We start from the raw sequence: 13,218 nt of genomic DNA on the forward strand, positions 1-13,218 counted from the left end.
ACAGCACACAGCGTGCCACAAGATATTAACTGGGCATGTCCAGCATCTTCTCAGTCTTTCCAGGAAATCCTCCTCCCATAAAGTCCTGTTAAGGCAGAGGATCTCCTAACAGAGCAAGCACAAAACACTGGGAATGCTGCACCCTCACCAGGGTTTGCTTTGTGCCTGCCACCTACACTGGGAAGCGGCCACTTAGCCATGCCAGAGACCACGTAAGGCTGTGGCCTCAGAGCAGCCGCTTCAGCCTGACAAGAAATCCCTGACACTGCAGAGCTGTGGGGCTGTGTTCCCTCCTCACGGCCCCGCTGGGCTGAGCAGGCCTGCTGAGCAACGCCAGCCCCACCAGTCTTGTTGAGCAGATGGACCCATGGCACAAGTGAGAGCACACAGGGCAGGTTTAGGGTATGCGTGTGAAAATGTCCCTTTCTATGCAGCACTAATTCTGAATGCAATGCGAGGCTTTTTAAGAACAGCAAAAGATGTCTGTTCTTTGCTTCAGTGAAGATAATGATGTGCATTGAAGGCGAGGGGGAGAGCAGGATTAACCCAGTCTGATTTCTCCCCTTGCATATCAAACCCCAAATAACCAGAGCAGTGAAGTTCTTGCCTGTGCAGGCAGCAGCTCCATGCCTGCTTTGTGCATGTGGCACTACCCAGGTCTGGACTCTATATCACAGCCTCAGCCAGGTTGTGCACAGCCCTGGGGCACCCCCTTATCGTGGTTCATGCACACCAGCACTGAGCTCAGGTGCTGCTCTGGTTGTTGATAACCGAGCAGAGGAACCCTCTGGCAATTTTTCCTTTCACTGTCCTGCTACAGAGCCAGCATCACTGACATCTCTAATACAGCACCACTTCATTGAGACCGGGTCAGGAATTAATGGCGGGGAGAATTAGGCATGCTCAGCCTACTCATTAAAAGTAAGCAAAACTTTCATTTCATTGTGCTGTCTTAAGGAGTTACGCTGCAGTCAGCTGAAAGGGCATTATACTTCACTGTAGTGTGTGTTTGCAACATGTTGACGCCGGATTAGAAAGCAATGCCAAAATACCACGGCATTATACTAAGCATTCCTGTTTAAGGCCCAGCATCTAAAGCAGGACTGCACTTCAGCTCGGATCAGACCTGTCAGCTAAAAACCCCGCTGGCTCTTTGCCCTTATCCCATGCATGGCTCCTACCCTCCCCATGAGACACCGACCTGTCTTGTTCAGTGGTACTAGGCTCAGAAGAGGGGACCTTGTCAACAGTAAATGAGATAAAGCCCATCTACCCACATACGGTATTTTGCATTTTCTTGCACGGTCAGCTGGAATTTAAGGAGGCAGGGAAAATGTGCACTTTCCTCACAGAGCAGGTTGCAGCCTTTCTATTCCATGCATTCATTTCTGGACATATAGTTAAAATCTAGAGACAGAAGAGGTTATCTAATCTCAGAATTTTGTTATGATTTTGCCTTTTTTATTATTATTTATTTTCCTAGGGGAAGAAGAACTGTGTGGAACTGTTTATTTCCCCAGTGAACAGAAAGCCAGGAATTTCTGATGCGCTCCCATCTGAAGAAGTGCTGCGTTCACTGAATATCAACATTTTGCATCAGAGCTTATCCCAGTTTGGAATAACAGAGGTCTCCCCTGAGGTTGGTTATCACTTTTTTCACCTGTAGTTTGTTAGGCAGGTTTTACAGCCCTGGTAGTTCTCAGGCTGAAGTTCTCATGAATGAGACAAGGAAGTATAAACTAAGATGGCATTACTGCTGTAAGACAATTACACAGCTAGTTCTGTTAAATTACCTTAATGGTGTTTTGTAAGGCTGTTTAAGAATTAGGATCCAGGTCCTCCTGTAGAAAAAACGAGAGGTTGTTTAAGAATCTTGAAGATGCTTTCAGTATGAAAAATAAAATATAAACACAGGGTCATTTTAGGGCAATTTTACATGCCCTACAGCAGCCTGACATTATCAAAATGAGATGATTCTCAGGTTTTAGCTGTTTTCATACAAAACAAAGCCAAGAGATGTTGTCCAAAAGTCAGATCAGGTCTTTATATTGCTCAATGGCAGCTTGGACTAAGCTCCCTTTAGATTACAATTTCCTTTGCTACAGAAGCATATGATTGTGACAGTGGTGATAGCTGCAATTATCTCTTCCAAGTATTTCAGGTACAAGTAACACTTCAGGTAGCTATGGGACAAGAACATACGTGAATAATAGATGAGTCAATAAATGTCATCAAGCTATGTACAGATGCTGGAGAAAAAACAATGCTGAACTCAAGATCTCATCTGTTAGATGGTAATCATGAGTGCTCAGGTATTTGAATTTTCTCTCTGAAAAAAGTGTACACCAACAGAGGGAATCTCATTGAAAAGGATGATTAGAATGAAAGTTGTGCAGCCTCTACTTCCTTCTAGTACTGTTGGAGAAACAAGAGGTTATTTTAATATTTCAGTTGCATGTAGATTATACTGCTAAGACCCCAATCCTGCAAAAATCTTGCAGCTTTACACTAATAGGTATTCCTTTTGGGTCTTGATAATTTGTTTACATGTGTAAGACTTCACAGAAAACAGCAGCTAAAAGACGACAATATATAATCTTTACTTGCTCAACTACTAACCAGTAATTTACTCTTCAATCAACTTCATCTAAGAACAAATCTTTCCAATCAAAATAACAGCAAAGAAAATCAAAACAAGCAAACTTTTGAGGGGGGATATAGATACAGTTACTTTAAGACATAGCTTTGACACATTATTTTACCCACTTTGTGTGTTTATTCCTGAGCTATCAGCCCTAATTAATTCATGAGCGAATAAACTGTAAGTCTTCCACTGATGTGAATCAGCGCTTCCCAACCAGTATCACACGTGCACTAGCAGTATATCTGTGCAGAAAGGAAGCATTATCCTCATCTTCGTAGGTGGGTGGCTGACGCAGAGGTATTAGGGCTGGATTTTGTCTCCAATTTTAGCTTTTTCATTATTAGCTGCATAAGACTTGAAAGTCTACCATTTCTCTGCAGTAAACTGAAAGAAAAAGATACCTCCAGCAGGCAGTTCAGCCCATCTTTGATGTACCTCCTCTGAGCTTGCTTGGTTGGCTCTTTCCAGCAGGGCTTAGTGTAAACTAGACTCCCAGCTGGAAGGGGTTAATGGTAGGGGAGATTGTCATGTCCTAAGAAAATTTACCAAGGTAGTGTAGGAAAACCTGGGTAGAAAACTGAAGCACTTTCCTAAAGTCTCAGCCAATGTGACACCATGAACAGTAAAACTCTCAGTGGATGTAGGTGACTGGCACTGCATTTCCATTAATTCCAGTAATAATTTTCCAATTCACACTACTGATGCATTAATCACTGATGACTTTATTTTAAATTAATTACCTGTCTCAAAACTCATATCCTAGTTTTTTCTGTTGCTGGAAGAGACGATTTCCTATATATCTTAGCTGTAGGAACCACTAGAGTCCTTTCCTGCCTGGTCTAGAATGGGAAGGGTACCTGTGGGAACGTGAAAATTTAATTTAATGGAGTTGTTGCCATTTCAAAGATCCAGGGCAATAGATCTTTTCATTTGTCCTTCCTCTTCCAAAGGCCTATTGTGGCTGTAGCATTTGATCTTTTATTATGATCTAAAATTTGTGTCTGCAGTGGAATTTAGGACTGTATTCTTATCCATAGCATGTCGCAGGGTTGGGAGCAGACTTCCCTATAACAAGCAGCTACTGAACTGGTTTTTCTTGGTGGGACTAAATTCAATCACATACGCAGTCTCTGTGAGAATTCTAATGCCTTAAAATGGTGTTGAGGAAAAAAGAAAAAAAGAAAATACTATGCAGTTTCAGAGTTTAGTAGAGTAGAAAAGGACTTTGAAGTGGGTTTGGATAAAGAAGTAATTGAAATTACAGTAAGTAAAGCAGGGTTTACCATGCTTTGTGAGATAAACTAACTGCTAGCTGGAAGATGTGGCACTAAGGAGAAATCTGCATGGGAGAGTATATTCCAAAATTATGCAATCCCAAAATGTACAATTACAGCAGCCTCTATTAGGCTTCTATTGTTTGCCTTTGAAGTGTGTGATATTAACTGCTGCTAGAGAAGAAATCAAAGGAACCAGTCATGCACTTAAACCATACAGAAACCATAAGTCAGTGAGCTGGCTGGTGCATGAAGGGGAGCCTCCAGGCTGTCAGCGTTTCCATGAGATCACATCACTTCATCGCACACACATGCAAGGAGTGAATACCGGTGTGGAGAGAATGGTCATGAAACTGAAAGGTGACCTTGGCAAAAGCAAAATGTTGCATAGTTAGTATCTTTGAGGAGGCTTTGTCATAGGGAATATTAAGTGGCAGTTATCTAGTGTTTGAGGAGACCACTGACGTTCCTGCATATTTTCACTGAAGGGGAAGTGATTTCTCATCAGACCTTCCTGCCCTGCCTTAGCTAACTTAGTTAAATAGCTGAAAAAAGCAAAGCAACCCAGTATGAACTTCGATGAACCCTGCTTGATCTTTAAGGTTCAATCCTTAGCTCCCTGGAAGCTTTCCTCTGAGCCCTGAACTGCAGCTTGCCTTGCTTCCATGATCATTTCAGCCTAAGGAACTAGGTGGGATTACCTGATGCAATTTAAGAATTCACCCTTTTTTTCCCATGAAGACTTAATTTTCCTAGCAGCTCCTGAAATCTTGGTGGGGTGTTTCAGTCCCAGACTGCTTCAGGTTGGTGTCTCTCTTGATATCATCAAGAGCTGGCTGCTCATTTTAATTGTTTGTAGAAATAATCCACTAGGTTTCCATAAAACCAGTATGAAAAGTAGATTCATAATGTCTGGGGTTTTAAGTCTATAAAAAGTCATTTGTCTAAACACACTTGTTCCACCGTAGAGCAAAGCAGACCCTTCTGCAGGCACTCTTTAATGCGGCTAGCAATAGCAAGGGATTGTGTAGAATATACAATGTGATTCTTTCCCACCTTAAATGATGCCAAATTAAAACTGTTTAATGAACCTGGCTAATTCTGCCTAAATCACCAAACTGTGGGGACTTCTTAGGGAATGGAGACAGACACCAAGGATGATGGACATGATGATGGCCATCCTCCCTGTAGCCAGGCTTGCTTTGGGACCTGGCAGGGCCTGAGCTACTGAAACTCCCCAGCCAGCCCACCCGCTCCTGTATTCCCCCTGCCTTTACCAGCTGTGCCTTTTCGCTGACTTTATCTTCCTGTCCTCTGATGACTGTTGTATACTCCCACTCCTCAAAAACCGGCTGCAAGCTGTAGTGGATTTGCAGGCAGGGAAAAGCTGAGTGCGAGAAATGTGGAGCAACATCAGTCAACTGAGACAGAGCACATTGCTGTGTGGGAGGCTCTGGGCCCATCACCATGGACAGAAGCACTTGCTCTCCCTTTTTTTTTTACTTTTTCCTCTGTGTTTGGCCATCCTGTGAGCTTGTTTCCTGGGTGTTAGCAATTTGCAGTGATCGTGGCAATTGCTGTCCCTCTTATCAGCTCTCTCTGAGATCCAGGAGCAAAGTTCTGACTTAGCAGCGCTAACATTTCAGAAAGCAATTTCTTATCAGGGAAACGAAATGACTCAGTTACTGGAGGTCACAGCCTCTTCTGTCATTAGGGAGCAGCTGAAGCAAGAATTCTGCTCTCCTCAATACTGCCCAAGTAGACCAGGGGAGAGATTTTTTTTGTTGGGTGAAGGTACTGCTTCAGTGTTTTAAAACAGTGCATTGCATGTGTTAAAGGCATAGCATATTTTTCCTTTTACCTTTTTTACAGCGTTCATTAATATTCTTTGAACTTCATTTTTTGATGAATCTGGAAAAAAACATATACCGAGCACATGCACCATTAGACAGAGATCACAGAGATTAATTTGCTTAGGCTCAGTTATTTATATTGTCAAATATAAAAATATTTAAAAGGTTTTGTGACACTAATGAATTTTGGTTAATTAAATTCTTTTACCCATTGTGTCAAAAAAATCCTGTTAGCTCTTCATTTACTTTCCAGTGTATTTGCCCTTTCAGTGAAGAAGTACAAAAAAAAACCACCACAATCATTCACTTACAAAAGGTCGGCACACCCCGATCTCCTCCAGCACCTGCTTTTCTCCTAGATTTCCTCCTCATAGATCTGAAACACCAGCAAGGTGAGACACCCAGGGCCAAGCAGCCGGGCTATAGCCCATGGGGCAGTGCTGTGGCTGCTGTTTTTGCCCCGAGGAGCTCTCCGGGAGCAGCCGCGGCGCTGGGAGCACAGGGGAGCAACCTCTGTGCGCCGAGGCAGCAGGTCGCACCCATTGCTGCACCACCCTACAGCGGCTGTGTGGCATGGATGTCTAGGAACAGCTTTTGCATAAAGATTTGGCACGATTTCCAGCTCAGCTTTGCAAGCTGCGGTGTCTTAAGGTGTTGAACAGAAGCCTGACGCTTACAGCCCTTGTTAGCCCATGATACCTGTACTACTTACTGGCACAGCCTATGAAACACTGTGTAATTACACACACACACAAATACTCGTATTAATTTTCCAAGCCTGTGTCTGTACTCTGGCAGAAGGGCGTGAAGGGTTTCCATTCTGGTCCCAGTGCTGTAGCAGCACAGGTCCCACGAGCAGCCACTCATCTCTACACAAACTCTTTCCTCTGTGGGGGCACAGTGTCTGTCCCCTGAGAGGAAAGAAGGACACCTTGCAATGGGGAGGTAACTCACTCGTTAAAAGAGAACTGTAATTGAGGGATAGGAATTGTCATAGGGAACTTTGGTGAAGGAGAAACACCTAGACCTTGAACATGGAGAATGGAAACCAGGATTTTAAAATGCTGTTTTTTAACTCAAGTCTGAGAACTGTACCAAAAATACACAGTGAAAATAAAGAAAGGCAAATAGATGGAGACGGGGAGAGCAATGTCTGCTGAACTTCTGTCGGGGAACCGCACAGCAGAAGGTTTCTGTTCTTGCAGGGACCCCTATTTTATTGTGAATAACGCATTGCTGTTAGGCTGAGGGTGCATGTGCCCTGTTTCTGCTACCAAACTTGTATTTGGAAACAGTGATATTTTGGTAATCTAATAGCCTAAGCAGGTCACCGCACTGCAACAAGGCCAAGAATAAATGCTTTTACAATTATTATTGTTTTGTAATCTGCAGGAGTTCCCCAGGAGTTCTGCAAATTTCAGTGTGCACAGCTGTTTCAGAAACACACTATCAGCAGGAACCCAAAGATAACGAGATTACTGGAAGCATAATCAGAATTACAGCTAGATGGATAACGAGATTACAGGAAACATAATCAGAGTATTTTTTATTTATGTACATATACGCGGGTAGATACTGTAAAGGTAGCAGCATCGGGGTGTCTTGGCTGGCGCAGGCGAGCCAGCGAGTCACCTGTTCTCACTTCTGTGTAAAGTGCAAGCAGGTCAGAGGCTGGTGTGTGGGTGGTGGGGCAGGAGATAAGCAGCATGGAGAAATGGGCAGCGTGAGCAGTTTCCTCAGCCCACGCCAGAGCGCTGCCCTTTTGCCTGATCAGCCAGGTAGTTTCCAAGAAGGAGCACGAGCCCTGTTTGCCTAAACCGCAAACCAGGGCACTGGCTGCGTGGGAAGAGCTTTAAAGCGGTCACAAGGAAGATCTCAGACCCCCGTGTCGCACACGGGCAGGGTACTTAGCTAGGGTAGGTACTCAGAGTAAGTGCCATCGACTTGGGAATGTGAGCCCTGCCTGCTGGGGACGGTGATTAATGCCTGACGAGAGCTATTTAATCTGCACGCGCTACTGTGTAACTTTTTTTTTTCCTCTTCCTCTTTCTTTTTTACTGCTTAAAAAAGAAAAATGTTTTGCAAGACCAGCGGGAAGCAGACAAAATCTGGAGCAAAGAAGGATTTTATGCAGTTGTCATATTTCTCAGCATCTTTGTCATTCTAGTAACTTGTTTAATGGTAAGTTTGCTTTTTTACCTTTTTTTGCTGTTCTTTACTTTGTGCTTTTCTCAGTTTTGAAGGATAGAGTAACATTCTTTACATGAGAGGTGTTTCCTCAAAGCTGTTAAAAACTCAGCTAGAAGGTAACGAATGATTGGTCACTCTCATCGTGCTGAAGCCAAAGTTTGAAGAAAAATGTTTCTTGAGATATTCTGAGTCCAACTGAAGAATGTCTTTGAAGAAAGCTGAAGAAATAAACTGTGGGCTCTTGAGTCTGCAAAGTAACTCTACAGTGATGTGAGTGATGACTTCTCAACATTCTTACTAGGTCCCAGGATCCCTGAAGTCATGTTAGGCTACTGCATTTCGGTTCTGTTGGATAATAAAACAATACCACATTGATACACTCTTGGCAATGTACATTTGTTAGAAAGAGAGAGAGCACGTGTCTGTGTTCAGGTACTGAATATACAAATTTTAAACTGAAATGATTACTGAGTACACGAAGGAGTGATCGTGTCTTTGAACAGCTCTGACAGTCACACTGTGTGAGTTCAGTGGCCACGTTTCTGGGCACTGGGTGTACTTACAATATGCTGAATGTGCGACGTGCAATGGTCACACAGAACACAAACAAGGCTCCAGCACCACTGACTTCACAGGCTGTTTCGCTTTTTTTTTTTTTTTATCTTCTGTGGTGCGTAAACCTATGGATTTACTGAATTCTGTGACAGTTCTCAGCATTTATGAATTCATAGCATCTTGGAGTGTTTTATGCTATTTTGCTTTCAAACATACTTATTTTTCTGTACCTAGATGGATTTCCCACTTACAACCTTAAGATGGAAAAAATATTCAAACTAAAAATCTAAAAGAGCATAAAATATATAATATAACCTTTTTAAAGCTTAAGAACTCTCCAAAATATTTGAAAATTACTTTTTTGCTCTTACAAAAATTGTTCTTTTATGTAACTTCCTTCTAGTCATTTTCATTTCTCCTTGCCATCTCCCTCAAAGATAGCAAAGTAAATTTTTACTCAAAAGAGAAGAACACAGGATATTTTGTCCATTACTGACTTTAACTGGAAGGCTGTAGAGCATAGTGTCTGTCCTGGTCATGGTACTACATAACATTTCATTAATTATTTGGAAGATGTAGATAATATTGGGAACTGTAAACATTGTGGAGGATGCTATCAGAACTTAGAATATTCTTAGCAGAATGGGGAAAAGTTGTGAAGTAGCAAAAATGCTGTTGGAAAAGAACCCCATTGTGTGCATAAATACAACGTAGGAACTGCCTGGTGAAGCAACAGTTTTTAGGATGGGCTCCAGCAGTACAGCAGAGCCCATACTGAAGGGAATAAGTAACATCATGTTGTTGCAAAAATTGCAGTTCCTTCCCTGGGATGTACATGTATAAATTAGGTCACAATCTCTAAGATCTTCATGTTTGAGAATAGTGTTGAGAAAACTCAATATGAGAATGTGTTGAGTTTTCAAAGGCTGTGGTAAAGAAGAAGGTACTCCTCTGTCCACTAGGTATAGGACAAGAAGCAAATTTTTGAAAGAGTCACTCTGTCGCATCATTAGAAAGAACTTTGTAATCGTGTGGGTCACTAAGCCCTGGAGCGCATTGCCTGGGGAAGCCTGGGAGTTTTCATCAATTGAGGTTTTAGGCAAACATCTGTCAGGATGACTTTGAGTATAGCTGATCTGGAGTTAGGGCACGGGGAAAGACTAGTAGATGCCTTGAGCTCCCTTCCAGCTGGGTTTACTGTGATGCTGTGGTCCTTTCTGCAGGCATTCGCTTTTCTGTCCCCTCCTGGCTCCAATGTGCATCTTTATGTGTGCTACTCTTCAGACCATGTAAATGGGCACTGACTCAAATTTTGCTGGGACCCACTGATAAAGGAAGTATGTGAGATCTATAAGGCTAACAAACAGTGCACTTTGTTTTTCGTCCCACTTCACGTATTTGTGAAAAGCAGTCTCTTGAATCATTCAGCCCTAGTGTAAGGCGTTGGAGCTGGTTATGTGTGGCTCTGGCTGTTGTCCTCATATAAGACCACCCAAATGAGGCCTCCTTTTTAAAGTTACAGGGTGGGCACCGGATCACTTTTAGGTGGTTCTTCATAGTTTAAAGGGTCCAAAAGCAGAAAGCTGAGTCCACGTCTACAGGTGACTTAGAAGTGTCCTTTAAAGCATGGAGTAGGAAGTGAATTAAATGACGGTCAAGATGATCATTGAGGATGATCAACAGTGCTTAGTGTAAGGCAGCTCAGTTGTCTGTGTCAATGCTTTGTTTTATGAAATTACTACAGAAATATTAAACCTGCAGCCTTGTCTCTTAACCAGGTTGTACAAATCACGACACTTCCCTGCACTGCAAGAGCACTGCGCATTAACAGCCTTCAGGCTTCTTAATACTTGGCTGGAATTTAACAAATATCTGGCCTCTATTACATAAAAATTTACAGTGCAGAGTACCGCTAGAGGATGAGATACAGCAGCACGTAAGCTGAACTCAGACTTGCAGATTATACCTCTCTGGTATTTACTTGGCCAGTCCTCGCTGCCACAGGATGAGCCTCGGGCATCCCAGGAGGGATTCATCCTACCAGCAGGCCAACGCACAGCTCACTGCTGCCCTCAGCAGCAGGACAGACCAGGGGCTCACTTCGGCTGGGAACATCGTGTGTCTTTTACAAAGTATGCCAAGCACAGGGCTAAGTTGGGATAACTCCTTTAAGTGCTCCTATGTGTGAAATAGGGCTCTATTTTTTGCTTTACGTAGAGAAATAATAGAGCCATCTCTAAATGTAATAAATAACACAATATATGACAGTGGATTAAATTATTTGCTATTAATATTTCATACTAGTTTTGTAATTTTGCCTGTTGTGATAAATCAATATATTTTCATATCCTTTCTCTTTCTTTTTGAAAATATAACCTCTATATATAAAAAAACTCAAGTGGTCTGGAAGTATCATTTTCAGATTATGAAATATTTGTAGCTAGTTGAGATAAGAGGTTATAAATGTTGTTCTTTTTCCCACTTTTAAAAAAAATATCAAAAAGTAGGAATATTTTTTCATTTAAAATAATGAAAGGCATGGATTTTGTCTTGTCAACAAATTGTGAGAGTCTAAGTTTTATTACTGGCTCCAGTGCTTTATAAATTATGAACAGTTATTTAATGCTTTCGGGAGATAGTTACTTAAATTAGGAATATATTTCAGCTTCATGAATGTATTTTGGAAATAACAAGAATAATATTGAATAACAAAATATCAACATTTCAATATCCGATTTTTCACATGGCCTATCACTTGTTTCTAAATTTACAAGTTTCAGGATTCATAAAATGGTGCAGGGCTTCTGAGAGCAATTTGATTATAGGCTTTCTGCAGCTAACTAATATCAACCCACCAACTTCAGCTCTTTTTTTACCAGTTTAAAGATTTAAAGCAAAATTAAAGGTACACAGTTTAATCATACTGCAATAGTGTTTAAACAGTCTTGAAATTAACATTTTTGTGTATAAACTAGTCCCGGATTGTCTGAATTCTTTTATTCTCCTTCCATAAAGCCTTTTATAGTGCACTGAAATCAAGGTATCCAAGTGCCTCCCACTAATAGTTCATTAAACAACGTGACTAGCACGTTGCTCTTTCATACCCTCCCCAGGGTTTCGGGGAAATTTTGCTAGTTGGTTTTCGTCTCATGTGTACGCACACACAGAGCAGCCCAGCTCAGGCAGAGGTATGCACACAGCCGCATACACTTGTTGATAAGCACTCATTAGAGAAAACACTTTTAATTGGAGTGAACCACCTTAATTTCCTTGGTTTCGGCAAGATTTCGCTATGCAGCCCTGGGTGCCCTAAGTATCTGTAGGCAGATGAGTTTTCCTATCGCTTCTCCGCGTAACGGTTGCCAAGATCTTTATCCCAGAGACCTAATTCTCTCTTTGGGATTGCTCATTCCTCTCTGAAGAGGAGTAAAAGGAGTATCCACTGGTAGTTTGAGTGGGTAGCCAGGAGGTTCTGGCAATGCTAGCATGTCAGCTTTCTCTTGCAGACCACTGAGTAGAAATGGAGAGTGCGTATCATGCTGTCAGTACGCTGTCATTCTTCCATGCAATCCGAGTCAAAGAGGACAGAGAAAAAGGAGTCATTTTTGTAAGAACTGAGGTTTCAAACCCCAAGTCTAATGCATGAAAAATGAAGAGATGACCCACCTTGTATGTCCTGGAAAACAGCACTTAATGTTGCTCAGTTGCTCCATGCTTCTTGATAATTTGCATACTTAATCTTCTGAGGTATCAGTAAATCATTTCTTTTAGTTCAGGGGCTTCGCATCTGTTTTCACCTGTACTGACAGACATGTTTAATGTGACTTGAAATATGAGCCCAACTAAGTGCACTTTTCAGAGCTTGGCAACTGGATTGACCACTGTCTTTTTGTCCATTTGTTTTTGTGACTTTTACCTGGAATTCGTTACAAAAAAAAACAACAGGCCTAGACCACACTTTCTAAGGATCAAATGTGGTTCTTCACCTTTTTTTTTCAACTTCTGCCAGTGGGAGGCTGTCTTTTTTCTAGGTGCTAGTAATAGAGTATCAAAATGCATAGCAAATAATAGCAGTCCAGAGTTTCAGAGCCCATCCCTGTAATTTCCTGGGTCTCCAGGGGAAATAAAAAGAAAAAAAAAGAAGAAAAAAAAAAAAACTAAGTCAAAATACATCAGTGACAAGAAGGTATGGTTAATATTGTCATGACTGTGAATGTCTCAGCTATATATCTGAGAGATGACACCGAAGTGATCACTGGGGCAAAAGAGGGTTAAAATATTTCAAATCCTCTTTTTATCTTTATTGATACCTGTGTCCTTGCTTCACAGCAGGGCTGTTTTTCTGCAAAATAGTGGCAAAGAGCAGCTTATCTTATCCGTGCAATTTAATTCTAAACTCTTCTGAATGAACAGATGGTTTATGTAGCTAAGTCTTGTTTAATGGGTGTATTGCTAATGACATTAGGTCAGTTCCCAGATAAACCTCTAATGCTAATCCTTGAAAAAACAAACCCATCAGATATATCCAATCTTCACTGGAAAGCTCTGGAGTGGTAGATCTCCATGCAGTGCTAGCAGGGAAACAGCTGTCAAAAAATGCAGCAGAAAATAATGCTTTGGTCTAGGCTCTGTTTCTATGGCTTTGCAAAGCAGGATTCAATTAGAGTGCTTTATAGCAACAGATAAAGCAGAGTAGAAAGTC

The 13,218-nt window shown here is 41.8% G+C and overlaps 1 protein-coding gene across 1 annotated transcript in view; it reads left to right on the top strand.

Annotated features, from left to right (window-relative positions):
• The window catches only part of PTPRR (protein tyrosine phosphatase receptor type R), a gene marked incomplete at its 5' end in the record, with an annotated part of 142,061 nt that overhangs the window by 72,685 nt on the left and 56,158 nt on the right, over positions 1 to 13,218 (top strand). The window contains 2 exon segments of the mRNA XM_082775897.1: positions 1,484 to 1,639; positions 7,842 to 7,952. Coding sequence (XP_082632023.1) covers positions 1,484 to 1,639; positions 7,842 to 7,952 — 267 coding nt within the window.

The sequence above is a fragment of the Aythya marila genome, assembly GCF_965140915.1.
Source record: "Aythya marila genome assembly, chromosome: 1".
In the NCBI taxonomy this organism is placed as follows: domain Eukaryota; kingdom Metazoa; phylum Chordata; class Aves; order Anseriformes; family Anatidae; genus Aythya; species Aythya marila.